The sequence below is a fragment of the Lepus europaeus genome, chromosome 13 (genome assembly GCF_033115175.1).
Source record: "Lepus europaeus isolate LE1 chromosome 13, mLepTim1.pri, whole genome shotgun sequence".
In the NCBI taxonomy this organism is placed as follows: Eukaryota; Metazoa; Chordata; class Mammalia; order Lagomorpha; family Leporidae; genus Lepus; species Lepus europaeus.
In genome coordinates this window covers 80,086,234-80,111,445 of record NC_084839.1, presented here as the reverse complement: position 1 = coordinate 80,111,445, position 25,212 = coordinate 80,086,234, and the positions used below count along the sequence as shown (strand labels likewise).

At 43.9% G+C, this 25,212-nt stretch overlaps 1 protein-coding gene across 1 annotated transcript in view; it reads right to left on the bottom strand.

Moving 5' to 3' along the window:
* DNAH6 (dynein axonemal heavy chain 6) overlaps nucleotides 1-25,212 on the bottom strand; it is a 287,841-nt gene that overhangs the window by 22,604 nt on the left and 240,025 nt on the right. Inside the window, exons 62-71 of the mRNA XM_062208725.1 lie at nucleotides 21,260-21,429; nucleotides 17,233-17,423; nucleotides 14,598-14,758; nucleotides 12,083-12,171; nucleotides 10,510-10,656; nucleotides 9,260-9,398; nucleotides 8,581-8,700; nucleotides 6,953-7,074; nucleotides 2,883-3,012; nucleotides 1,908-2,035 (exon numbers count right to left, since the gene is read on the bottom strand). Coding sequence (XP_062064709.1) covers nucleotides 1,908-2,035; nucleotides 2,883-3,012; nucleotides 6,953-7,074; nucleotides 8,581-8,700; nucleotides 9,260-9,398; nucleotides 10,510-10,656; nucleotides 12,083-12,171; nucleotides 14,598-14,758; nucleotides 17,233-17,423; nucleotides 21,260-21,429 — 1,397 coding nt within the window. The remainder of the gene's footprint in view (nucleotides 1-1,907; nucleotides 2,036-2,882; nucleotides 3,013-6,952; nucleotides 7,075-8,580; nucleotides 8,701-9,259; nucleotides 9,399-10,509; nucleotides 10,657-12,082; nucleotides 12,172-14,597; nucleotides 14,759-17,232; nucleotides 17,424-21,259; nucleotides 21,430-25,212) is intronic.

Genomic DNA, 25,212 nt, shown 5'->3' with positions numbered 1-25,212 from the left:
GTCCCCAGGTGCTGCCCTGGCTCTCGGTCCTTAACTGTTGGGAGGAGAGCAAGCTCACCAGGACCGCGGGCCCTGAGGCCTCTGGGGCTGCTGCCCTCCCTGGGCCTTTTTGACTGCACCACAAGGTTGTCTTGCTGCTCCCAAAGTGAAGGGAAGGTGATGCTGGCGAGAAAGCCAGTGTGAGGCAGGGCTGGGCAGAGGTCAGGGTGACGAAGGCCTCTGGGGCAGATACAGCACATAAAAACGGGCACCTCCTCCCCCAGATGGGAGAGCTGCGAGGCCCTCCCCTCACACTTCTGCTAGGCGAAGCCCGTTGCTGTGGGTGGATGGGGGTTCATTTGACTAGAAGAAGTGACCATGGGGGGACCTGAGAGACACAGTCACGTACTTGCACATTCAGAGAAGATTCAGCAGGTGTCTGTGTCTAAGGAAAAAAAGGTGATGAATACATGTTTCCCCGTCTTTAAGGAGTTCTTAAAACAATATGCTAAGTACAGGAATAGATGTGGGCACCTGTGGAGTGGCTCCTTGGTTTTATCTCATTTTGGACTTTACTGGGGGATCTTCTCACAGCAGCTCAGACTTTACCCTGACTCACTGAGCACAGAAGGAGGGAAGCCCTGACCTGGCTGCCTGGTCAGCTGATATTGGTGCCTCGCTGATTAGATGCCATAGCCTCAAGGTGAGGACTTCACACATTTGCTGACCCAGTGCCCACGTAACCGCCATGCCTAGGCAGCAACATTTGCAGACTTTGCTTCCCTAACAGGGGAGAGACTAGTCTCTGGCTTTAAAAGATCTATCCCAGTTTTTTTCCTAATCTTTTTTTTTAAATAAAAAAAAGAGAGAGAGAGGGAGAGCACGAGAGAGTGCTCTTCCATCCGCTGCTTCACTCCCCGAATGGCTGCAACAGCTAGGGTTGGGACAGGCTAAAGCCAGGAGCCAAGAACTGCTGGGTCTCCAACATGAATGCAGGAGCCCAAGGACTTGGGCCATCTTTTGCTGCTTTCTCAGGTGCATTAGCAGGGAGCTGGATTGGAAGTGGAGCAGCTTGGATTCAAACTGGCACCCACAGGGGATGCCAACAGTACAGGTGGAGGATTAACCTTCTACACCTCAGCGCCGGCCCCTTGCCCTAATATTATCCTCAAGCATTGACCTTGGGTCAGGTATTTGGCTCTCTGCTTAGCAGTAGCGTTTCTCCTATTAACATTCAATATTTGGTCTCTAGGAGTCTTCATTTTTCTCTTATCAAAGTTTTACACAGAGAAATTAGGAAGCATTTAACCATCAAGGTGAACCAGGAAGAGAGCATCTATGAGCATTAGGAAAAGGATCAGAGGGTTCCGTGAAAATTTCAGTTGCACTGAAATCATCTGGTAAGGTTATCAAATTCACATCCCCAGGCCTGAATTCAAGAAATTCCAATTCAGTAGGTCCCGAGCGTGGGGGTCACGGTAACTACACTGTAAATGCACATCACAGAGGATTCTAACGCATGGCATTGTGTGGCCCACACTTCGGAGAAACACTGGTTTTCATAGCCTTGCATAAAGACTGTATTAATCAATGCAAGCTAGACCTCAGGAACAAGTGCTGAATCACTCTTAATTGAGTGCTTAGGCTTTCAATTTCTAGTGAGTCAATGGTAATTCCATGGGTGTATGTTGAGATAATGAGGAGACTTAGGGTTTGTAATGTCCCTCATCCCCTCAGTCACTATAGAGATACAGCCTCGCGAGAGGATACATTCAAATTTAGACAATTTGGGTGTGAAGAGTGGATAGCGTTTCCAAAAGAAATGTTGAGGGGATGGGAATGGAAAGTTCTAAGAACAATCGCATCAAATGCATAGTTCTCTCTGAAGCTTGGCCACCCAGTAGGAGAGATGGGGACAGCCCTCATACATGTATTAGCTTCAGCAGGTTGTTAAAGCGGTCCACTTCCTGGCCGAGCACGGTGGTCAGGGAGTTCAGGCGTCCTTGATGGTCCTTGACGAAAAGGCTCTCAGAGGCGCCCTCCATTTGCAGTACTTCTGAAACACACAGAAAATTCCTCAGGTCAGTCATCACGGCTTTCTGTTCTCCTAACGTCAACACCGAAATGCGCTTATCTTGACATTTCTAAAACCGAGTTCTCTGATTATTTAATCCAGACACACAGGGCTTAACTGGAGCACTATTTCAATAGTTTAGAACTCTTCGGTGATCCACCTATGTGTATATAGAAGCAATCAGAAAATCAAGCTTTATTTTCATGCGTTTCAGGGAAAAAAAAAAAAACGTGTGTGTGTAAAACACTGATCCAGAGCATTTCATTTCTCATTTTAAAGCATGTTCCCCCTGGATATTCTCATCTTCTGTGCCAGTCTAGGCCAGGGGAGCATAGGCCCTTGATTGCTTAAGTAAAGAAGACTGGCTGTGCTAATGTGGGAGGAGGCCATGCGGTGGAGAACGTTGAAAGGAAGCCTGTCTCTTTCATTTGGGGTGACTCTGGGAGGGAAGAAGTTGAAGCTGAACTCAGGGTGAGTTAGGGAGTGAAGTCCTGAAGATTTCAGTGGGAAACACTCACCGGATAAGGGACAGTCCAGAAAGCAGAGGGGCCAGAAACCCTGGTCTTCCCTTTGACCCTGTAGGAGCACAGGCTTTGCACCTCTCTGCCTACCTGCATTGCATCTAGGCCAGAGGCCTGAGAGATGACAGAGACTTGGCATTGATCCCAAGTTGCTAAGCATGATTCACATGGAGCTCTGCATGTCTGCTGAGCTCTCTAGGCAAAGAAGAGTCTATGTAATCAGCAGGTCTGGACAACAGCGTGTCACTCAGCCCTGACTTTATCCCTAAGGGTCCCATTTTATGCAGATGATAGGAATTGTTTATTACCTGGAACTCTAGTCCGCACAGAGGCAACAAGTTCCTGGACGATTTCATCATTGCTTTTCCCTTCTCCACCGGAAGATGATCTTGGCTGAACCTCAAGTATGGTGTTGATTAAGGTGTTGGTCTCTTTGTACTGTGAGAGGTAAAAGGCAGATTGGTGAAGACTCGGATTCTCAGAAAGTCATTGGTTTGCACTTAAAAACCCCAGTGCCAAGGGGTCCTTTGGGTTTTGCTTCTCTTGCAGCCCCCCGCCATGCTGCTCCGGCTGGAGGTCTTTGACTCTAATAAATCTTGCTTTTAAACCTTAAAAAAAGAGTAAGTTGTAGCACAAATAGTTTACTTGTGGAAATAAGGGACATTCTCAGAAATGTAGGACATTCATTAAATGAGGACATTTAATTAAACTGTGGCAAGACTGTGTAACCTGAGATCTATCCTCAATATTTCAAAATAAAGTGATTTTATTTCTGAGAGAGAGAGATAGAGAGAAAAATTTCATATGCCAGCTCACTCTCAATTCAGGTCCCTCATGTGGATGGCAGGGACCCAAGAGCTTTTTTTTTTTTTAAAGATTTATTTATGTATTTGAAAGGCAGATGTTCCACTTCTGATTCCCGGGGACTCTTTGATATCTAGAGAGTGGGGGAGACAGAGAGAAGTGTTCCATCCACTGGTTTACTCCTCAAATGGTCACAACGTCTGGGACTGGAACAGGCTGAAGCTAGGAGCCTGGGACTCCATTCGGGTCTTCCACGTGGTACAGGGGCCCAAGTGCTTGGGTCCTCTTCCAGTGTTTTCCTAGGCATATTAGCAGGGAGCTGGATCAGAAGGAGAACTGGGACTCAAATTGGTGCTCATATGGGGTGCTGGCGTCACAGGCAGCAGCTTAACCCACTGCTCCACAGCGCCAGCTCCAAGGACTCCAAGTGCTTGAGTCATCACTTGCTACCTCCCAGAGTACACAGTAGCAGGCATCAGGGGTGGGGCCAGGACTCGAACTCAGGTACTCAGATGCACCTCCCTCTTGCCCTGTGATGCTCTGCATCATCATCTCAGGACTCTGCCAGCAAGAAGGCCCTCACCAGGTGGCCAACAAATGGGATCACCCGATCTTGGACTGTGAACCTCCAGGACTCAGAGCTAAAAGAAACCTCTCCTTAGAAAGTTAGCTTCTCTCAGGTGTTTTGTTATAGTGATGGACAGCTGACTGGCACCACCAGCCTTCCGTGCAGGTTGACTCCCAGCATGGACCTGAAGGCTGGGTGAGCCGTCCCCGAGGCTTCACTGACATAAACATCTCCTAGTGTGGACACGGCTTGGGAAGCTCCTGTCTGGTTGGCTCTGCTTCAACCTTGTCCTCACGGGCATACGCTCCATTCCTTTCTTCGTCTGTATGAAACCAGGGTGCCCCAGCAGGTTAGCGGACCCAGAAGCTGGGCGGGCACATGCTTTCTTCACCTCCAGGCCTGTGCAGTCCAAGAGCAGAAAACCCTGCCCAGCAGAGACTGAGTCCACAGCAACGGCTCTAGGAGGAACTGTCAGGCAGCCATGGGGACCACTGGCCGGGCTGGGGACAGCAGCCTTGCTCCTTTGCTTGTTACCTGTAGGAACACTACAGACCACTCTCATAACCAGTGGCTTCCCCTTCACATCCAGCTTGATCAGAGGAGACGCTGTGGCAATGCTGGGGCCTCAGCGGCTGACATGGCAGCCTGTGTGTGCGGCACACGGTTGCAGGATGCTCAGCCCTCTCCATTCCTGCCCTTTACTGGTTTCTGATAAACGTCTCGGTAAGTGCAGTTTGTTGGGGGAGAAGAAGGAATAATTTATATCCTTGGTGCTAAGACTTTACAGCCTGGATGAGGCACAGTGGTTTAGCCTAAGCCAGTAAAGCAAAGGAGTCTGTTGGCTGTTGTAGAGGCGAAGGAAAGCACATATGCTAGCCCAAAATATGCCCCAGCGGCACCAGGCTCACTTTGAGCTAAAAGCAACTGGAAACGCAGCAGATGGAAGAAGGGAAATCTAATCTTCCCTTCTCTTCCTGAAAACAGGAGAGAAAAAGTCCCATGTGGAAGATGGGAGAAAAGAAACATGCTTTGATTGGGAGGCATGGCCAGGAGAACAAACAGATCTTGTTAACAAATTCTTAGCTTTCTTTAGCCTCCCCAAACAATTCAGTTACTTTTCTGTAGTTATCTCTCCTTGGTCAATCTCATGCAAAGGCATGTAGGTTTTAGCACTTCTCTGAGTTTTCATTTCCTTATGAGTGTCACATAAAACTTTATTATAATTCTATTCTTGTATCCTGTTAAACCTATCTTATATCAATTTAGTTCCCAGTCCCACCCACACTCTAAGAGGAAAGAGATGGAATTTTGCCTCCCCTGCACAGTGTGAATGGCTCCAACACTCTTTCTGCACCTGCTTGGGGCTCTAACACTCTTTCTGCACCTGCTTGGCTCTTTCTGTTTACGCTGCCCTCATTCTTTCCTTTGGCAGGTGAGCTTTGTCTAGGTGGTGGATGGGAGGTGGTGGGTGTGTCAGGGACAAGGCCAAGACAGCTGTAGATACACTGCCTCCATAGGCAGTGAGTCCAGAGAGAAGACAGAGCCCTCCTATAAACCCCTTCCCCCAGCATCTATATATATTATTTCAGCAAAGGATTCCTACTCACTTAGCATGGGTCATGTGCCTACTCCTTGGGCCAATTAGCATGGCTCAGGGAGGGAGTACTGGTTTTGGCCAGTTTTGAGTCACATGCCCACTTCTGTGGAGGTGGGGGATGATTGGAACTTTATCAGAACTCCATGGAATAGGGAAAGGGCATTTGTCTCAAATGAAAGAATTTGGAGCCAGGGAATGAACTAATGCATTAAGACAGAGGAAGGGAGGCTGGACAGGAAAGCATACCAGGGGCCTCATTCTCCACCTGCTGTTCTGGCCATGCTGAAACCAATGGGAAACAAAACAAGACAAAAACTACATTCCAGGGACACACTGCCAAGAGCTTTACCCTTCTTACAATGCTGTCCTTCTCACAGCACCCAGTGAGCCTTGCCATACCCTCGCCCCCTTTCCGTCTCTCACCCTGCCCTCCCCTTCCACACCACACCCTCCAGGGCAAATAGTCAGGAGTAAACATTAACAGGAGGTTTGGTCACCAGATTTTCCTCCTGAAAGTAGAACAAGGAAAAACAAGATGCATTATTCTAAGTTCCCACTGAATGGCAAAGCGGTTTTAACGGTCAAGGGCAAGAAATGACTTCTTGATGCTCTTCTGGAAGTCCCACTTTTGATTCTCATGGACTCCTTGATATCTAGGTGTATTTCACTGCCTAAAACCTCTAGGAGCAAAACTTAAAGATGAACAGAAAGATGATTCCTTTTAGACTCATGAGGTCAAATCTAGAGCCCAGAGTTTTCAGATTCCCTGGGACACACCTCCTTTCATGGCTCTCTTCACCCACAGATGCCTTCATGGCAGATGGTGCAACTGGGATGCCCATGGCACAGAGGAGCTTTGAATGCCATGCAGAGGACATTGGACTACCCTTGGTAAGGCTGCAGCATCAGAAGGTCTTACACAGAAGAATGAAAATCTGGTTTGCTCTTTGGACCTACTGCTGTGGTCTAGTACGACAACCCTGATTTTAATGAAGAGCATTGTAATTTATATGCTTTGAACATTTGGTACAATGTACTTTTATAATCTAAACATGTGTGATCCATACATCTTTGTGTTAAACTAGATAAATGTGCCCAATGTGGCGGGAGAAGAGCAAAAGAGAAAAGGTCACTATTCATGTCTGCATGTTGTGGTGGTCTAGGAGCAGGCCGATGACAGAAAAGGCAGAAGACTGAAGATGGAGGGGCCTGTCTGGTGACCGGGAAAGTGTGTTATGACATCAGGGGTCTGTGAAGGATCCAGAGTGCACAGGCTAAATTGGAACCAACTGCTGAAGCCATGATGAAATAATACTTTTACTGTTTACGAAAATTATCTCAGTGAATTAATGATTGAAAATCCGAGTTTACATATACAACATAAGTAAACATGTCTTTGAAGACCATACCTGATACACTAGGTTGGCATTTTCATGCATCCCAAAAATTTCTGGGTCATCTATCAAAGGCAGGTTTTCAATGTAGTCCTTAAACTCTTGCAGGCTGTCAGCCACGGGGGCAAAATAGACACCTGTGATGGAAACACAGAGGAGAGAGATGTCTCAAATAGACTGGCTTTGATTGCTGTGTTTGGCTCTTCCCTGCCTGGTTTAGCTGTTGACTTCCATGGAAATGGGAATTGTTTTCTCTAATCCTTCTTTGCTTTCATTTCTGCGTCTAGTTTTGCTAACTTTTCTTGAGGCCTTGAGCGTCTGATCAGTGTTCTGATGTTGCGAGATGTCTATTCCAAAACATTGCAAGATTCTAAGAATCCAGGGACACACTGCTAAAACGTGTGTCTCAGTAAGGACTCCAAATATATGCTTGTGTTAGAGGAGACTGCTTTCATATTTGTTTGATTAAAAAAACCACCCTTCTTCAGCTTCCCAAGCCAAAAGCTACATTTATGAAACACTGATATCTAAGATTACTCATTTTTCCATAGCGAATACTGGATAAACTGTTGGAGCTTATCAGCTCTGAGCATCTAACAACTCAGTGGTAGGAGACTTTTATGGGCCTATACTGTACCAATCAGACTGCTCTATCCAACGGGATTAACTGTCAGGATCTTTTGATCTACTTGCTGTCTGACCCATAATGAGGTATCACCAACACACAGACTTGCTTTTTGGCTCGACTTGCTGTAATAGAAGTCTTTCTTAATTACCTTTAAGATATGTTAGAATATAACTTTAAGAACACATGTAGACATAACACAATCAACTGTAATAAGGAAATAACTGAAAGTGGTTACTGTACAGGTATCTTTCTATCAAACTAGCTCTGGGGGCTGGTGTTGTACAGTAGTAGGTAAAGCTCCTGCCTACAATGTGGGTATGCCACATGGGTGCTGGTTCGTGTCCCGGCTTCTCTACTTCCAATCCAGCTTCCTGATGTTGGCCTGGGAAAAGCAGTGGAAGATGGCTGAAGTATTTGTGCCCTTCCACCCATGTGGGAGACCTGGAGGGAGCTCCTGGCTTCCGCCTGGCCCACTGGGGAGTGAACCAGCAGTTGGAAGATCTCTGTATCTTCCTCTAACTTTCAAAATAAATTTTATTTATTTGAAAGGCAGAGGGGGGGGGGAGGGAGGGAGGGAGGGAGGGACAGAGAGAGAGAGAGAGAGAGATCTTTCATCTGCTGGTTCACTCCTCAGGCGGCCACAATGGCCAGGGCTGGCCCAGACTGAAGCCAGGAGCTCCTTCTGGGTCTCCCACATAGGCACAGAGGTCGAGGCACTTGGGCCATCTTCTGCCACTTTCCCAGGGCATTAGCAGGGAGCTGGATTGGAAGTGGAGCAGCCGGGATTCAAACCAGTGCCCATATAGGATGTCAGCATTGCAGGTAGCAGCTTTACCTGCTATGCCACAATGCTGGCCCTAAAATAAATAAATCCCCCCCCCCCCCAGATCGGAATGTGGTCAGACATGGGAATGGGGTGGGGATGGTGACTGGATTGAGAAGATTCGACACAGAGTCCCTGGGTACAGTGGCTTCCTGGGAAAAGTCCTGTCTATACTACTGAGAAGTCATTCACCTGATTCAGAATATTTATAATCATCTTCTAGTGTTTCAGGAGAAAAAAATCTTTTCAAGACAGTACGAAGGCATCTTTGATCCCAGGTGTCTGTAACTCTTCCGCCATATGTAATTTCACCTGAAAAGGAGTTTGCATTTTAAAATATATTACTGCTTCTTAAAAACTGATAATCATACTCAAATTCTAATGGCTTTTTAAAAAATATTGAAAAATGGAAGAGAATATCAGCATTTCTTTCTAATACCCACTCCTCTAAAGAATGTCAATTTTTTAAAAGAAAAAAAAAAACAACAACCCTAGTATATGTACCCTATTCTAATAATCTCACTTTTTCCAAATAACAGAAACCAAAGCCACTGAGTTCTATTTGTATATTTCTTCATCTTTTTATTTTGCTGAAGAATATTGATTTTTGAGTCCTTAACCCAACACTGACTGCAGTATTCTAAAACACCCACAGTTCCCATGGAACGAGTGCTTCCTTTAGGGGCCAGTGAGTAAAATGGAATCAAGCATTTGTAGCAAGGCATTCAAACTCTACTATGCAAAGGGGACATCCCAAGGAACCATCAGTGCCATTCACACTGGGAGGACGCCATCTCTGTGTGGCCAGCTGGGTAAAACCAGCGCCCTCCTGGTACACAGCTGGATGTCTGGGACACGGGGACACACTGACCGGTAATGTAAATGAGCGCATCCCAGGGAATCTTTCCTTCTTGACAGTAAAGGTTGAGGTTCAGTAAAGCACATTCCCTGTCACTGTCATTAAATTCATAGCAGATATTCCAACCCAGGGGGCCAAACTTCTTTCTCTCCTGGAACATAAAAATAAAATGATCTGAAATAAAATTTGCTAAAATTAATTTTGTGTAAAATTTTGAAAATTCAAACATTTCCATTGATTTGCATTTCCTCACAATAAAAAAAAATCAGTCAAAAAAATACAACTAGACTGAAGACATCAGATAGGGATATGTAGTTGGAGAGTCAGAATTCAAGTTCAACATGACATAATGATACCAGAGCAAGCAGTACCATTTGAACAAGGAGACAGTGGTGCTGAGTTCAAGGTCATCATTCAGGCAAGTCACTGTCCTAGTCATAGGTAAGGAAGAAGCTGTTAAAAGGAACAGGTGAGAATGAAGCTATTGCAAGAAAAATAAGGAGAACTTGATGACAGACAAAATACATGTGTGTGAAGAGAATAAAAACAATCCTGCAGTTCTGACTGTAGGTGACTGAGAGCCGGGGATCACTGATGTCAGAAACAGAGTCTGGAGGGGAGGCAGATTTTGGACACAAAGCAGAACTGAGGTCATTTTTTTGCAGGTTGAATTGGTCCTGGTGTGATCTTCCAGGTGCTGGCACTCTGAAGGCAATCAGAACAGAGGTTCAGGCAGAAGCTGCGAGATGCCAAGGCAAGGGCAACATCAGTGATGGAGTAAATAAAAACAAACAAACAAACTTAGGTTTAGACAGAATTGGGCTGGCTTTCAGTGTTTTGCAATGCCATTTGCAAGCTTTCTTACTATTATTTATTTGTTTACGCCACAACACACTTCTTTGTTACTATTAAAAGGCAGAGTTTGACATTTTGAGATTTGATGCTTGTTTAAAGTCCTCGTCTCTACTGTTGCGGAACAGTATTTTCTTCTATTTGTTGAATTCTTTACTTAGTGTAGGGTTAATCTCGCGAGTAGACTGAGAGTAGATCATTGTAAAAATTAAGAGGGAATAGGAGAGGAAGGAGGAGGATGGATGGGAGCGTGGGCAGGAGGGAAGGCAGGGTGGGAAGTATCACTATGTTCCTAAATCTCTATATATGAAATACATAAAATTTGTATACCTTAAATAAAATTAAAAAAAAAAAAAAGAGAAAACTTCTACCCTCCCCCCAACCAAAAAAAACCTGAGAGTTGATTGTACCTGAATAATTGCATGGAAGAAACAAATGCCAAATATTATTTGTCTCCATCTTCTTCCAAGGATATTTTCTTCAAAGAACGAAGGTGTCATTTCAGTAAACGCTCGTCTGATATTAGCACGTAAGCCTTTTGGAGGCTCGTTGGTTACCTGGATTTGGAGAGACCACACGTGGCAGAGAGGGGGATTGTGTACATGTGCAATGTTTCTGAATAGCGCACACAGACTGAAGTCACAGAGAGGATGTAGAGAACTGGTTCCTGGCAGGCATGCCTGGTGTGTTCCAGCCTGCTTTGTGTCTTTTTTTTTTTTTTAAGATTTATTAATTTATTTGAAAGGCAGAGTTACAGAAGGGGAGAGCGAGCGAGCCAGAGAGATTGATCTTCTATCTGCCAGTTCATTCCCTAAATGGCCACAACAGCTGAGGCTGGGCCAGGCCGAAGGCAGGAGCCAGGGGCTTCCTCTGAGTCTTCCACATGGGTGCAGGGGTCCAAGCACTTGGGCCATCCTCCACTGCTTTCTCAGTGGCATTAGCAGGGAGCTGGATCAGAAGTGGAGCAGATGGGACTCAAACCAGCGCCTATATGGGATGCCAATACCGCAGATGGTGGCTTAACCCACTATGCCACGGCTCCGGCCCCTGCTTTGAGTCTTGCTAAGCGCCTCAGTCCAGAAAGAATAGGGCCCAGTGTGGTCTCAGAACTACAGTGACTGAACCTCCTGTAGAAGAACCTCAGATCTTCTATGTGGTGTCCATTTCTCTAAATATGGAGAAAAAGCATACTAAGGATTTATTTTTAAATTGCATTTACTCATTAATTTGAAAGAAAGGAAGGATGAAGGGATAAGGGAGAGAGAAGAGAGATGTTTTATCTGCTGGCTCATACTCGAATGCCCACAACTGCTGGAGTTGGACCAGGCTGGAGTCAGGAGCCTGGAACTCCATCGGGATCCCCCATGTGGCTGGCAGACACCCAAGTAGTTGGGCCATCATCTCCCAGGGTGTGCGTGGGCGTGAAGATAGAATTGAGAGTGGAACTGGAACTTTTCACCAAGCAGTATGATATGGGATGTGGGGATCGCATCCAAGTGGCATGTTTGACCTCTGTACCAAACATCCATCCTGCTAAGGCTTTCTTCATTTGATTCTGGAGCCATCTTTAGAAATGGCACCATCCCATGATGTCCCATGACATGGGGCAGGGAGGGAGGAAGAACCTCTTGTTCCTCATATACAGAAGCTTCCTGCATATTGAGAACTTTCTGCATTGAAACCCAGTAGCCAGAGCACGCGAGGCCTGGGTCTCCACTGCTGAAACATTCCCTTAAGTCTGGGAGAGGATCTGTTTTCTTATATTGGGTAAGAAGTGGAAGAGTAGAATGACTAATAGAATGAGGGCAAGCAGGATGGGCATTGGCGTGGGCAACTGGTTGCCTGCTTGCTCTCAGGGGAGAGGATGCTGCCTTCCACCTCCCCACCCTGCTACCTTGACAAGTTTCTGTGCAGGGTCTGAGCTCCCTGGAACCCCTGGGTCAACATGACTGTTTCCCATCGTTCCAAACATTCATACATTACCTTGACAGAATTTTGAAGTACTGTGACAGGGAATGTATTACTGGGCATGGAGCTTAAGAAAAGCCGAAAAGTATCCTTGATCACAATATCTGTTTAAAACAAAGACAAGACGACCAAAATGGAAAATGTTTACATTGTGGTAGTGCTTTTCCATAAGAAACAGTTCCTCTAGGGAAAGAAACATGCTGTGTTTCAAGGTCTAGTTCATCTATTTCAAGTGTATTGCAAACTTTTAAAACAGAGTTGGGAAGAGTCATTCTGGAAACTTCACATGGGAGAGTGGCGCAGTCTAGTAGCTGAACATTTGGGAAAAGAAATTAGGAAATGTTGGTTTTCAATTCTTGATGAGACTTGAAAGGCCTTTCCTTTGAAATGGAGAAATTTTTCCATTGAAAACAGGGACAGTTGTGCCAGTTCATTTATGGATTCCCTCCCCGCCACCATTTAATTTCCAACAAATTGCAAAAAACAAACAAACAAAAAACAACAACAACAACAAAAAAAAAAGAAAAAGAAAAAAGGCGAGAAAGCTTTGTTTGAGAAGTAAGGGACTTCTCCCTTTGGCAGAGACGTTGCAAAAGGAACCGAGGGAGAAGGGGTTCAGAGAGACCCCATGAACAGCCATCAGCCAAGTACATCACTTTCTCTACTTTGTGAGCTGTGGACAGAGAACTTAATAAGAACAAGTTCCACTTTAGGTTCAAAAGGACAAAGTGAAACAGGAAAAAATCACTGTTCCCACCCCGGGAAGATGCAGGCTTTGTGAGGATGCCCTCCTTGGTTGTGGTTTTTAAGCAAACCATGCTGGCTCCCTCCCGAGGGCGCTGCACGGGCTCTTCCTGCCGACCCCTCCACTTCCTCACGTCTTGGTCGCTGTTACCTTCTGAGAAGGGTGCCAGACCGCACCATTCAGAATGTCTCCCTTCCTTTCTCCCCACTCCTGTCCATTTCAGCCTTTCTGCTCCTCTCCTTACCTCACTCTCCTTTTTATTCTTTCCCAGAACCCGGCCGCATTCTATCGCACTAGGTAAGTTACTGATTTTTTATGTGGTTTATTCATTTTCTGTCTCTCTCATTTTGTTTACCGACAAACCCTTAAGCACCAGAACAGTGTGTGGTACATAGCACGTTCTGAAGTATTTACCGAAGGAATGACTGCAGATCAAAGTTGAATGTTCGCTTCTTGGTTTGGTGATATATGTTCACAAGTTACATTATATAACCAAAAGGTAGTTCTTGTACAATTCCAGAGCAACATTGTTAGGGACAGATGACAAGCAGCAATCAGTTTTAGGACTAATGAACTAATTAATCAAAATAGCAAAGAAAGAAAAAAGTCAGGTTTTCAGCAGCCTTTTTCTCCCATACTGTTCCTCTTATAATGGTAGACGCATTTACACAGACATGGTAGAATTTTAGAGCTGGAAGGAAAAAGGCTGCAGAAATCATCTTAGTTCAGGACTTTCAGCACTGATGCTGTGCAAGCATTTCTTCCCAGGGGAAACTGAGGACCCGAGAAGAGATGGGGCACACAGGTGGGACGCGGCGGGCAGGACTCTGCTTGTGACCTGAGAACTTCAAGTGCAGAGGTTTTTGTTTGGCTCCCCTTCCCACCCCTTGTCCTTTCTCTTCTCCCTTTACTACTTGAATGCATTTAATTTTATACTGGCTCAAGTTAAACATAAGAACTCAAATGTTTACAGCAAAGGCCAGAAGCGGATTTTTCCACTTACTTAAGCTTTAGTGAGCTGCAAGCACTCAAAACCCAGCCTCCTTCAGCTGTCTCCCCTGGTCTGTCCAGTCTTCTGGGGGAACTGGCAAAGGGGCTGCTCTGGGTACAGTGAGGCTGCCTGATGTCCCCGTGTTCCGGGAGCTCAGGTAGCACCACTGTGCACTTTGCAGTTTTGGTATCTTCTTGATTAAAATTCTAATCATCAAAGGCCCCTGAGCAGTAGAGAAGACCTTGTCAATTCTATTTAGTGGAAATAAGCCACAGGCCCAGCTTGGGCCATCTTCTACTGCTTTCCCAGGCCACAGCAGAGAGCTGGATCAGAAGAGGAGCAGCCGGGACTAGAATCAGCACCCATATGAGATGCCGGCACTTCAGGCCAGGGTGTTAGCCCACTGCGCCACAGCACCGGCCCCGTAAATAAATAAATCTTTAAAAAAAGAAATTTGAACCTTTTTTCCTTTACTTCTATCATTTATAGAGGAATATTTAGTATGGTTTCTTGATCCTAAGTCTTTCCATTTCATTTTATCATGCCTATTGCGATATATTTGAAGTCCATATGCACCCCTCCCCCCATAGAAAACAATATGAAACAGAAATGTCATATGTTTAATTTGGAGCCTGAAGATCTTTTCAAACCCAGGTTGTATACTTTAGGTCTCAAATTTCTTCTTTTACTATGGGGATGCACAATGCCTATGGTAAAGAATTACTGTAAGGATTGCATTCAACAACAAAAGTCTGCTTTTGCCTTATTGTGCATATACCATGTGCTCAACACACCTGTATCAGTGAAGGTCTTGATCAGCTCTTCCATTGCCAACATCCAAGAAACAGCAAGATGGCAGTTTTGCAGAAATACCCAGTTTCCTGTTTTCATTGCATCCTTGATCATTTTTTCAGCAATGGGTCCTTGTCCTTGCCCCAGTGAAATCGACTGAACTCTGAACTCAACAACAGTGACAACATACTGTTATATGCTATTTTGAGCAACACAAATATTAAGAAATACAAATATGGTTGACTCTTGCCTAGAAGATGCATTTTGAAATAAGGGCAAATGTTTGTCTCTTTAGAAAAACATTTTTATTGTAGCAAAAACACAGAAAAGTGAAAAAATCATAGTTGCATCTCAATATGCAAAGGAGGTTGGTGGCAGGACTCCCCCTCCCCCACATATACCACAACACACAGATGCTGAAGTCCCTTATATGACAATAAAATAGTTTGGTATTTGCATAGGATCTATGTATATCGTCCTGTATACTTTAAATCATCTCTAGGTTACTTATAAAACCTAATACAAAGTAAGTGCTATGCAAATAGTTGTTATATTGTATTGTTTGAGGAATAATGACAAGATAAAAAGTCTATGCTTGTTTAGTATAGACACAATCGAAAAGTTTTTTTTTTTTTTTTTTTTTTTTGACAGGCAGAGTGGATAGTGAGAGAGAGACAGAGAGAAAGGTCTTCCTTTTTGCCGTTGGTTCACCCTCCAATGGCCGCCGCGGTAGGCGCGCTGCGGCCGGCGCACCACGCTGTTCCGATGGCAGGAGCCAGGTGCTTCTCCTGGTCTCCCATGGGGTGCAGGGCCCAAGGGCTTGGGCCATCCTCCACTGCACTCCCTGGCCACAGCAGAGAGCTGGCCTGGAAGAGGGGCAACCTGGTCAGGATCGGCGTCCCGACCGGGACTAGAACCCGGTGTGCCAGTGCCGCAAGGCGGAGGATTAGCCTAGTGAGCCGCGGCGCCGGCCTGAAAAGTATTTTTGATCAGCTCTATGAGTGATCACAAAAAAACAATTTTGGTTAAGAAGAGAACTTGGTTAAGAAGAGAACTTGGCGCTGTGGTGTAGTAGGCTAAGTTTCTGCCTGTGGAGCCAGCATCCCACGTGGGTGCCAGTTCTAATCCTGGCTGCTCCTCTTCTGATCCAGCTCTCTGCTATGCCCTGGGAAAGCAGTAGAAGATGGCCCAAGTCCTTGGGAGACCTGCATGGGAGACCTGGAAGAAACTCCTGGCTTCTGATTGGCCCAGCTCTGGCCATTGCAGCCATTTGGGGAGTGAATAAGCACATGGCAGACCTTTCTCTGTCTCTTCCTTTCTTTATGTGTAACTCTACCTCTCAGATAAATAAATAAAAATCTTTTTTAAAATTTTTTTATAATTTTTTTTTGACAGGCAGAGTGGACAGTGAGAGAGAGAGAGACAGAGAGAAAGGTCTTCCTTTGCCATTGGTTCACCCTCCAATGGCTGCTGCGGCCGGCGCGCTGCGGCCGGCGCACCACGCTTATCCGATGGCAGGAGCCAGGTGCTTCTCCTGGTCTCCCATGGGGTGCAGGGCCCAAGCACTTGGGCCATCCTCCACTGCACTCCCTGGCCACAGCAGAGAGCTGGCCTGGAAGAGGGGCAACCGGGATAGAATCCGGCGCCCCGACCAGAACTAGAACCCGGTGTGCCGGCGCCGCAAGGCAGAGGATTAGCCTAGTGAGCCGCGGCGCCGGCCATAAATAAAAATATTAAAAAAAAAAATAGAATTTGGTTGATAGTCCTGAGACATCTCTCCTATGATCCCATCCACTCCGATCATTTACCTCCCTTTGTCCCAAAGGTAACTCTTATCCTTCCATCTAGCAACAACATTGTGTATATACATGTATATTTCATATTGGTTCTCTCTCTGGAGAAGCCTGACTAACACAGACCCTGAACTATAAGTGAAGAGAAGGACTCCATCAGCCTCCTGTAACCCCTGGTCCAAGGGCCAGGTCAGACCAGTCCCTCCCTGCAGGAGCCCCTCAGAGTTGGAGGTTGCCTCCTGGTCCCCCATTTTCCCTGCCAGTCTGTGGTCTTGTGCACCTTCCTACTTCCTTGGACACCTTCTTGGGAAGGGTAAGGGAAGAAGGGGAGTGAGAAGACAGAAACTTCATGAGAAAGAAATCAGATCAGCTTACCCTGAAAGAGACATTTAAATCAGAGGAAATCATAATAATGTGAACAAGTTCAAACTTCAATCTTCCCCTCCCTTGTCCTTATCGCCAGCAGATTAGAAGCTCATAGGAAAGACAAGCTGAATAATAGAACATAAGGCGCGCTATTTCTGCTTTTATTTTTTGGAAGTTTGAGCCTAGGAAATAAACTTCAGTCCCTTTAGAGTTATATTAAAAACATGTGTTAAATACTAAACAAGTTATAATCACTTATTCCACTAGATTATTATACTTTAACAGTTTAAGCAATTTCTCTTTTTGGCAAATAAAATTCATATCTGTTTTTATGATTTTGATCCTATTTTAACAACATATCTTAATTTGCTTAGTAAAGGATACCTGACTATCAGGAATTTATACTCTACAAGAGGAAAAACAAAAGCAACTTTTAACTCAGACATATTCATAATAAAATTGTACAATGTGAGCTTACCGGTCTGAGTACCCACTTTCCCGGGCGAACCTCTGAAACGCGCCCATGGGATCTGAGCCCGTGCTTAGGATGAACACCAGGGGCGTGGTGCAGGACATGTCCTGGTAGAGGGTAGCCAGGTCCACAGGTGGAGTCTCTATAAACTGCTTGCCTAGATTTTCTATCACGAAGTCTGTAAGAGCAAAAACCACCTGCAAGTTAAAAAGGAAACACTTTAGAAAAGTGGTAGGTTGGGGTGAGGATCCTGGTGATTTTATCTTAGTTTTCCCCTTTGGTTCCTCCGAGGGTGACGGCATATACTTCTGCACTTATCCTCTCTCGATTGTGTATATTTCTTCTTATAGACATAACTTGGTGGATTCGAAACAAACTATCTACTGGAAAAAAAAAAACCCAAAATATCTACTGGAACCCTGATTCTCATGACATCACCAACAAGATGTAGCACTGTGTAAAAGGAGAGTCCCTCATTATATCTGCAACAGTCTCCCTTTATCTTTGGTGGATGTGTTCCAAGATTCCTGGTGCATACCTCAAACTCTGAATGGTACAACAAACTCTTTGAGGGGTCCTCTTTGAGGGGTCTTCAAAAGTTCATGGAAGATGCAAATTATAGAAAAAGCATACATAGATTTACCCCCCCCCTTTTTTTTTTTTTGCACAAGAATGCACTTGGGCTAACTTGTTATAAAAATAAAATGTCTCAACATTCATGGTACAAAGACAGAGAAGACATCAGTTTGAAAAGAACCCCCTTCAGAGCAACGTGAATTCTGCTAAAATGGAAGAACACACATCAAATTGATGGTGCAGCACGGCTGGGAGAATGGTGAAGTTATTGATGCTTTATGAAAAACTGATGGGGACAGTGGTTCACAAACGGATAACTTGTTTTGAGAAGGACAAGTCAATGCTGCAGATGGAGCCTGCAGAGGCAGACCACCGTGTAACTTTGTGAGAAAAAAATGAATCTTTCTTGTGCCCTCGATGAACTGCACCCGTGATTATCAGCAGAAACAGGAGCCAACACCACAGGCATCTCGACTGGTTCAGCTTACACAACACTGAAGGAAAAATTAAAATGCAGCAAACTTTGCTCCATGGCTGCCAAAACTGTTGGGAGCAGATGAGCTGCCGACGAGCAGAGCTTTCCACGGGAATTTTAAACAAAGGCAAGCCTTTGAAGAATCATAACAGGAGATGAAACATGGCTTTACCAGAACGTTTCTGAAGACAAAGCACAACCCCAGCAGTAGCCACTGAGAAGCAGAAATGGTGCAATCAAAGCACAAATGGACCAGGCGTAAGTCAAGATCCTGTAACAATCTTTTTTAATCATTTATTTACTTGAACAGGTGGAAAAGCAGAGAGGGACCTCTAATTTACTCTCCAAGTGCCCACAACAGCTGGGGCTGGGCAAGGCCAGGAGCCCAGAACATGATCTGGGACTCCCACGTGGGTGGCAGGGACCCAAGTACTTGAGGCATCATGCTTCCTCCGTGAATGCACATTAGCAGGAAGCTGGAGTCGGGAGCTGGAGTCAGAACCAAACCCAGGCATTCCCACCACATGGGATGCAGGTGTCTCAGGTGCACTCTTAATTGCTGCACCGAATACTTGCCCTGGCTTGACAGTTCTTCAGTTCCTGCTTCTGTACACCCTTCTATAAAACACTCCATTGTGTTTTTGTTGAAGAATAAGGACTCTGCGTAAACTACCAAAATTGTGTGCACTGTTCCGACACTTGTGCTTTGTACCATTACACTCAAGTTCCTGAATACCAGAGACAAAAATTAAGAGAAAGTTGAATGAACTAAGTGTTCACCCCAGGAGGGTAGGTGCAAGACTGTAGTGTCCCACATAAGCCAATGTTAGAATATCTTCTTCCTCCTAAAGGAACAGTTGACTACAGGTAGAACTGTTGGACACTCAGCAGGCTCTGCTTCTGAACAGAACAGGGAGCAACAGAGAGGTTACCTTGCAATCTCTCATTGTAGAGCTTGTCTCTGGTCTGTTTTAAGGCTTTCTTAGGTACTTTTTTCCTCTGGGCAAGGAATATATATCTTCAGTTTTGAAACTGAATCTGATCAAAGTTGAGGCTTAAAATTTCTAATGCGGAGCAGGTCCAAGCTATGACAATGGCCTGAGGTTGGCTACAGGTATGGGTGACTGGAGGAGACGAGATGCTGTGGTGTGGAGTTGGGGGTCAAGGACATGTGATGTTAGGATGTTGGATGTCCACGTGGACCCTGGATCTAGGTTGTGTGACCCTGCATGGTGGTGGTGGTGGTGGTGGTGGTGGTGTGTGTGTGTGTGTGTGTGTGTTTGTGGGCACGCATTTATAATTTAACTGGGGAAAGGTGGACTAGATATTTGATGACATCAAATAATTTTAAAGATGGGATTATGATAGTGTGATTATGCATTTTTTTAAAAAAATCTTTGCCTTGCAGAAATATAAATTTCTTAACAGCAAGATGATGTGATGTATAAGGTTTCCTTTAAAATAACCCTGGGAGCTGATGGAGTAGGCATGTGTATCAACAAAATATTTTTCTTTTTAATAAGTTTCTTTCTAATAAGTTTTGAAGCTAGGTGAATCATCAGGTTTGTTATTTTCTCATTTTACACATGCTTACACCATAAAAATGTTTTAACTCCTAATCACATCCTTGAATAACTAGACTCTTTCAGAACATGTCTTAGAACACTCCCAAATGTGATCAAAGTTAAAAACAGTAGAGACAATCACTCCAAATCCACAAAGGATTATTTAAAAGTCCTTAACATATTCAAGTAAAAACTTTACCCACATCATGCTACCAAACAGTGTTTCACACATCAACATGGAGGAATCTAGACTTGAGAATAGGTTTCAGAAATGTACAGAGCAGAAACATCTACAACATAATAGCAATGCTTCTCAACTATGCTTCTGGATTTTCCAGTTACTGTGCGTTTGTTCTCTCTCTCCACCTCTCTTCCTGTCCCCATCTTCTCTCCTATTTCTCAAACGAAAAGCCTCAATTTTCTGTCGTGCCTCTTACAACTTGTTACTCAGATTCTTGGCAGGTAATATTATTCTTTATTACGAAGAAAATTGGAAATTAGTTGTATATACATAAAACTGGAACTATCTTCAGTGATTTATTTAGCTTGTTGGTCCATTTTTGCTGTATTGAAAACTCTATACTTCCTTGGTTTCCATGACACTTCTTCCCCTTAATATTCTTCCTACTCCTCTGACAATGCCTTCTAATGGGACCACATCTTTTCTGTCTGCCTTTTAAAAACTGGCACTCTTAGGATTTTCATCCTCTGCCCACTTGTCTTCTCATTCTATTTGAGTTACTCTTCTACAATCCCCCAAATTCCCCTGGTTTTACTTCCCAACTCAGTGCTGACAATTCCCAGATACTTATTTCTGGCCCATATTTTCCATCAGCGTTTCCTATCCTCATATTAGCTGGCTTCCAGACTGCAATCCACTCTACAGTTGGCAAGCACTGTTTACCTAGTGACATCTTTCCCTGGCAGAGTTCTCTTTTCACGCTTGCTTGCTTGATACAGCTGCACCCCTGGCACCCATAAGAAATTGGAAGACACACCAGTTGCCTCAACTCTACATCCTGCTGCATCTCCATCTCTCCAATCGACTTCTGCTGTCTAAACTCAGGTGCCAAGTGAGGCGTCAAATGAATCTTGTGACTGTGGTTTTACACTCTTCAAATGCCTTCTCCCCATTTTGCCATGATCTTTAAAAACCCTGTAGTTTCCATATGCAGATGACGTAAGTTCTCTGCACAGTAGGAAAGGATGACCAGAACCACGACTGGCTCTCCACTCTTCTCTCCTCATTCTCTGTGTACAACACTATGTTCCAGTAAAAACAGTTTCTCTTTTCATCTACAATGACCTCTTAAACTTGGCCATTGTTACGTTCAAATAAATTCATGAATCATTAATGGCTAGTGTGCTTTAGTAGAAATAATTAGAACACAGTTCATTAATTAGGGAAATACTCTACCTTTTCTTCTTTACAACATTTAATAAGGATTAGCTTTTGGAAAGAACTCAAGTCTGGATTCCAAGAGTTCTTGTGTGTGGCATCCTCCTCCTCTATCATGAATTCCTCCTCCTCTTTCACTTGAGGATAGCCTTCCCATTCCTGTGGGTTGATGTATGTCTCAAAAGATTCTGGAAACAAGGTTTTGAAAGGTGCTTTAATTAGAGTTGTTTTAAACTTTGAAATTAAACATATACTTAGTAATTAAAAACACCTATGAGTTTTAACTACAAATGTAAATATATTAATCCCCCCCTTACATAATCCAAATAAAAACAAAGAATTTACAATGGGGTCAGAAAAATCTAAAGCAAACTACTTACAAAAAGCAAAACTGAAATAAAATAACAGAGGTTAAAAGTAAAAGGATGCAAAAAGATACTGTGCCAAGCAAATGCAGCAAAAAGAAAACTGAAGGATAAATTGATAAATTACAACCCAGGCAAACACAATAGACCAAATTATATTAATTTATTTTTAATTTTTTAATTTACTTGACAGGTAGAGTTATAGACAGTGAGAGAGACAGAGAGAAAGGTCTTCCTTCGGTTGGTTTACTCCCCAAATGGCCGCAACAGTTGGAGCTGCGCTGATCCAAAGCCAGGAGCCAGGAGCCTCCTCCTGGTCTCCCATGCGGGTGCGGGGACCCAAGCACTTGGGCCATCCTCCACTGCACTCCTGGGCTGCAGCAGAGAGCTGGACTGGAAGAGGAGCAACCGGGACTAGAACCGGTGCCCATATGGGATGCTGGTGCCGCAGGTGGAGGATTAACTTAGTGCGCCACGTGCCAGCCCCAAGGCCAAATTATATTAAAATGCAAGTTTCATAAAAACACAATATACTTCTAAATATCAGATAATAGTGTTAAAAATTACAAGAAAAGTAGAATAAAATGTAATAGTGACAAAACATGACCCACAATTATCAGTCTATGATAATGGAAGTAAACTGAAGAGTCTGGGATATCTGATTTGAACAATTTTAGTAAGAAGTCAATAAATTGACATACATATAACTTCTGCCCTAATAAGCAGAATAATATAGATGCCATCCCTGGCCATAGATTATAAGAAATTTATTTTATCTTTTAAAAAAAATCATAAAAATTTATTTGAAAGGCAGAGGTACAGAGAGGCAGAGAGAGAGAGAGGCAGAGAGAGAGAGAGAGAGAGAGAGAGAGAGGTCTTCCCTCCATTGGTCCACTCCCCAGATGGCTGCAATGGTTGGGGCTGAGCCTATCTAAACCCAGGAGACAGGAGCTTCCTCCAGGTCTCCCATGCTGGTGCAGCGGCCCAAGCTTCTTCCCAACTCCTACACGGGAGCAGGGGCCCAAGGACCTGGGCTATCTTCCACTGCTTTCCTAGGCCACAGCAGAGAGCTGGATTGGAAGTGGAGCAGCTGGGACTCGAACCAGTGCCCATATGGGATGCCTGCACTGCAGGTGGTAACTTCACCTGCTATACCACAGCATGGGCCCCTTGTATCTTTTATATATGAAGGTAAGGATCCTAGTTAACTCTTATAATAGTTATAACATGTAGTAAGGGTTAGCACTGAAATTTCTGTAAGTACAGGGTGCACGCTGTGCTATTAACCTCACAGAAAACCAACACAGCTAGGGTGTCATCCAGTGATGAAACATGTTTCTGAAGTTGAACATTAGACAAAATAGTTCGCTTGCATTTCCGTGCACTTTCTCCAGCTGGTCCATTGGAGCTCTCCTCCAAGGGTCTAAAAATAGTAACCAAAGAGCTGAGGATCCATAAAGATTTAGACACCAAAGATCATGGGCCTGGTGTAGTGCTTATTTCTGCAAGTCTTTAATTTCTGTATGGAATGTAGACAATTCCTTGGTATAAGACAAAAGGGCACACGAAACCACATGCTATTTATCTGGAGGTGGCCGAGTTACTCTGAGGATCAGCCAGCAACACCATGCCAGAAGACTACTTATCTGCTCAAGTTCTCATTATTTTTTGTACAACCAGCAGGATTCTGGTTCGTAAGATAGGATCTAACAACGCATATTTTAAATATTAACTCTCAACTAATCAAGGACAAGAAGTACTTAAAAATCCTAAAAGAAAAGGATGAAAGCAATTAGGAAGTTTTTGAAGGTAGGGATCAAGGGGAATTAATTATCAAATGTCACCTGCAAAGATGTAAAGCCTGCCTTTAGAGCACTGGCCATCCTATCACACATGTACAAACCTTCACAGTTCTGCAGGATTTCTGGAACAAACCCTGAAATTTAACAAATGAAATTAGGAAAATCTTTTTAGATTGCTGAAATTTTAGACCCAACTGACAGAGAAAACACATGATTGCTTTTATTTAAAAAAAAAAATGGTTGTCTTCAGAATACCTTTGCTTTTCAACTTCCACCCTGCTTCTCTATCTCTAGGTGGACAGGGCTCCACTGAGCCCTTTTTGCTTTAGACCTGTCTCTACCCGCCCATACCTGGGCTTCTCCTGTGAGCATTTTCCTTTCTGTGTTTTACCTCTTTCTCCAGCTCCAATTTTACTAGTGCATAGTCTAGGAACGTGATTTTCATTTGATGCATTTACTGAAGAACTTTTTTTTTCCTAGCCTTTATTAAGAAATCAAATGGTTATATTGGGATTAGAAATTGGTTCATATAGACTTCAAACCACTGTACTTGCTGGGAGTACTTAAGTAAACATTTATAGCAGGAGTATCAGAGTTATTATAAAAAGAGAAATAGAGTTTCAAATCCTTAATGGGGTAAATAAATGAGAAGGGTTAGAGAATGCACTTGAAGGCAAGAAAAAAAAAAAAAAAGAAAGAAAGAAAAGGCCTGGCCCTTCCCACTCTCAAAAATCCCTACAAAATAATAAGATGACAAAAGTAAGTCCAGGGGCCGGCACTGTGGCGCAGTGGGTTAATGTCCTGGCCTGAAGTGCCAGCATCCTATGTGGGCGCCAGTTCAAGACCCCACTGCTCACTTCCAATCCAGCTCTCTGCTATGGCCTAGGAAAGCAGTGGAAGATGGCCCAGGTCCTTGGGTCCCTGCACCTGCATGGGAGTCGGGAAGAAGCTCCTGGCTTCTGGCTTCGGATCAGTGCAGCTCCAGCTGTTGCGGCCAATTGTGGAGTGAACCATCAAATGAAGACCCCTCTCTCCCCTCCCTGCCTCTCCTCTGTGTAACTCTTTCAAATAAATAAATAAATCTTAAAAAAAGTAAGTCCAAATAGGTCTCTAGAATTGATAGCTTGGGCCAAGTAGTTATTTGTGGTAGAGGGTTGTTCTGAGCATTGTGGGAGATTTAGTAGCATCTCTGATGTCTGCGCATCATCTATCAGTAGCAGCACTCCAGCTATGGTAAAGAAATGTGTTTCTAGACACTGCAAAATGTCTTCTAAGAGATAAAATCTTCCCCAGCTATGGAAAATTGAAATAGTTCAATGATCACAATAAACGTAATTAGTTTAAAACTTGCCAGTTAAAAACGAGGGACTCTCATATGCCTCAAAGTAACAAGAAAATCCCACTGAAGATACACCAAAAACATGACACAAAAGAATTAGAAATAAAGAGTATAGAAGCATACAGAAGGAGGACACTAAGAGAAATTTCCTGTAGTAATAGTATAAAAAATACCTGAACAAAAAATATTCAGATTAAAAAGGAATAGTATTTAATAAAAAGAAAATTTATTAGAGTGAACAGTGCTAATCTTATATGTTTGTGTGTAATAGTGCAGATTCACAAGATATAATAATTCTAACATTACCCAAAAAACTAGTAATCTTAGTGGTACTCATGAAAATACCTTTCTTAGAATTTGATGGGTTAAATATAATAAACATTAATAAAAACAAGTACAATTAATAATTTTGAGCTGAGGCCACACATGAAACGTTTTACATAGACTGCACACACATGACTAAGT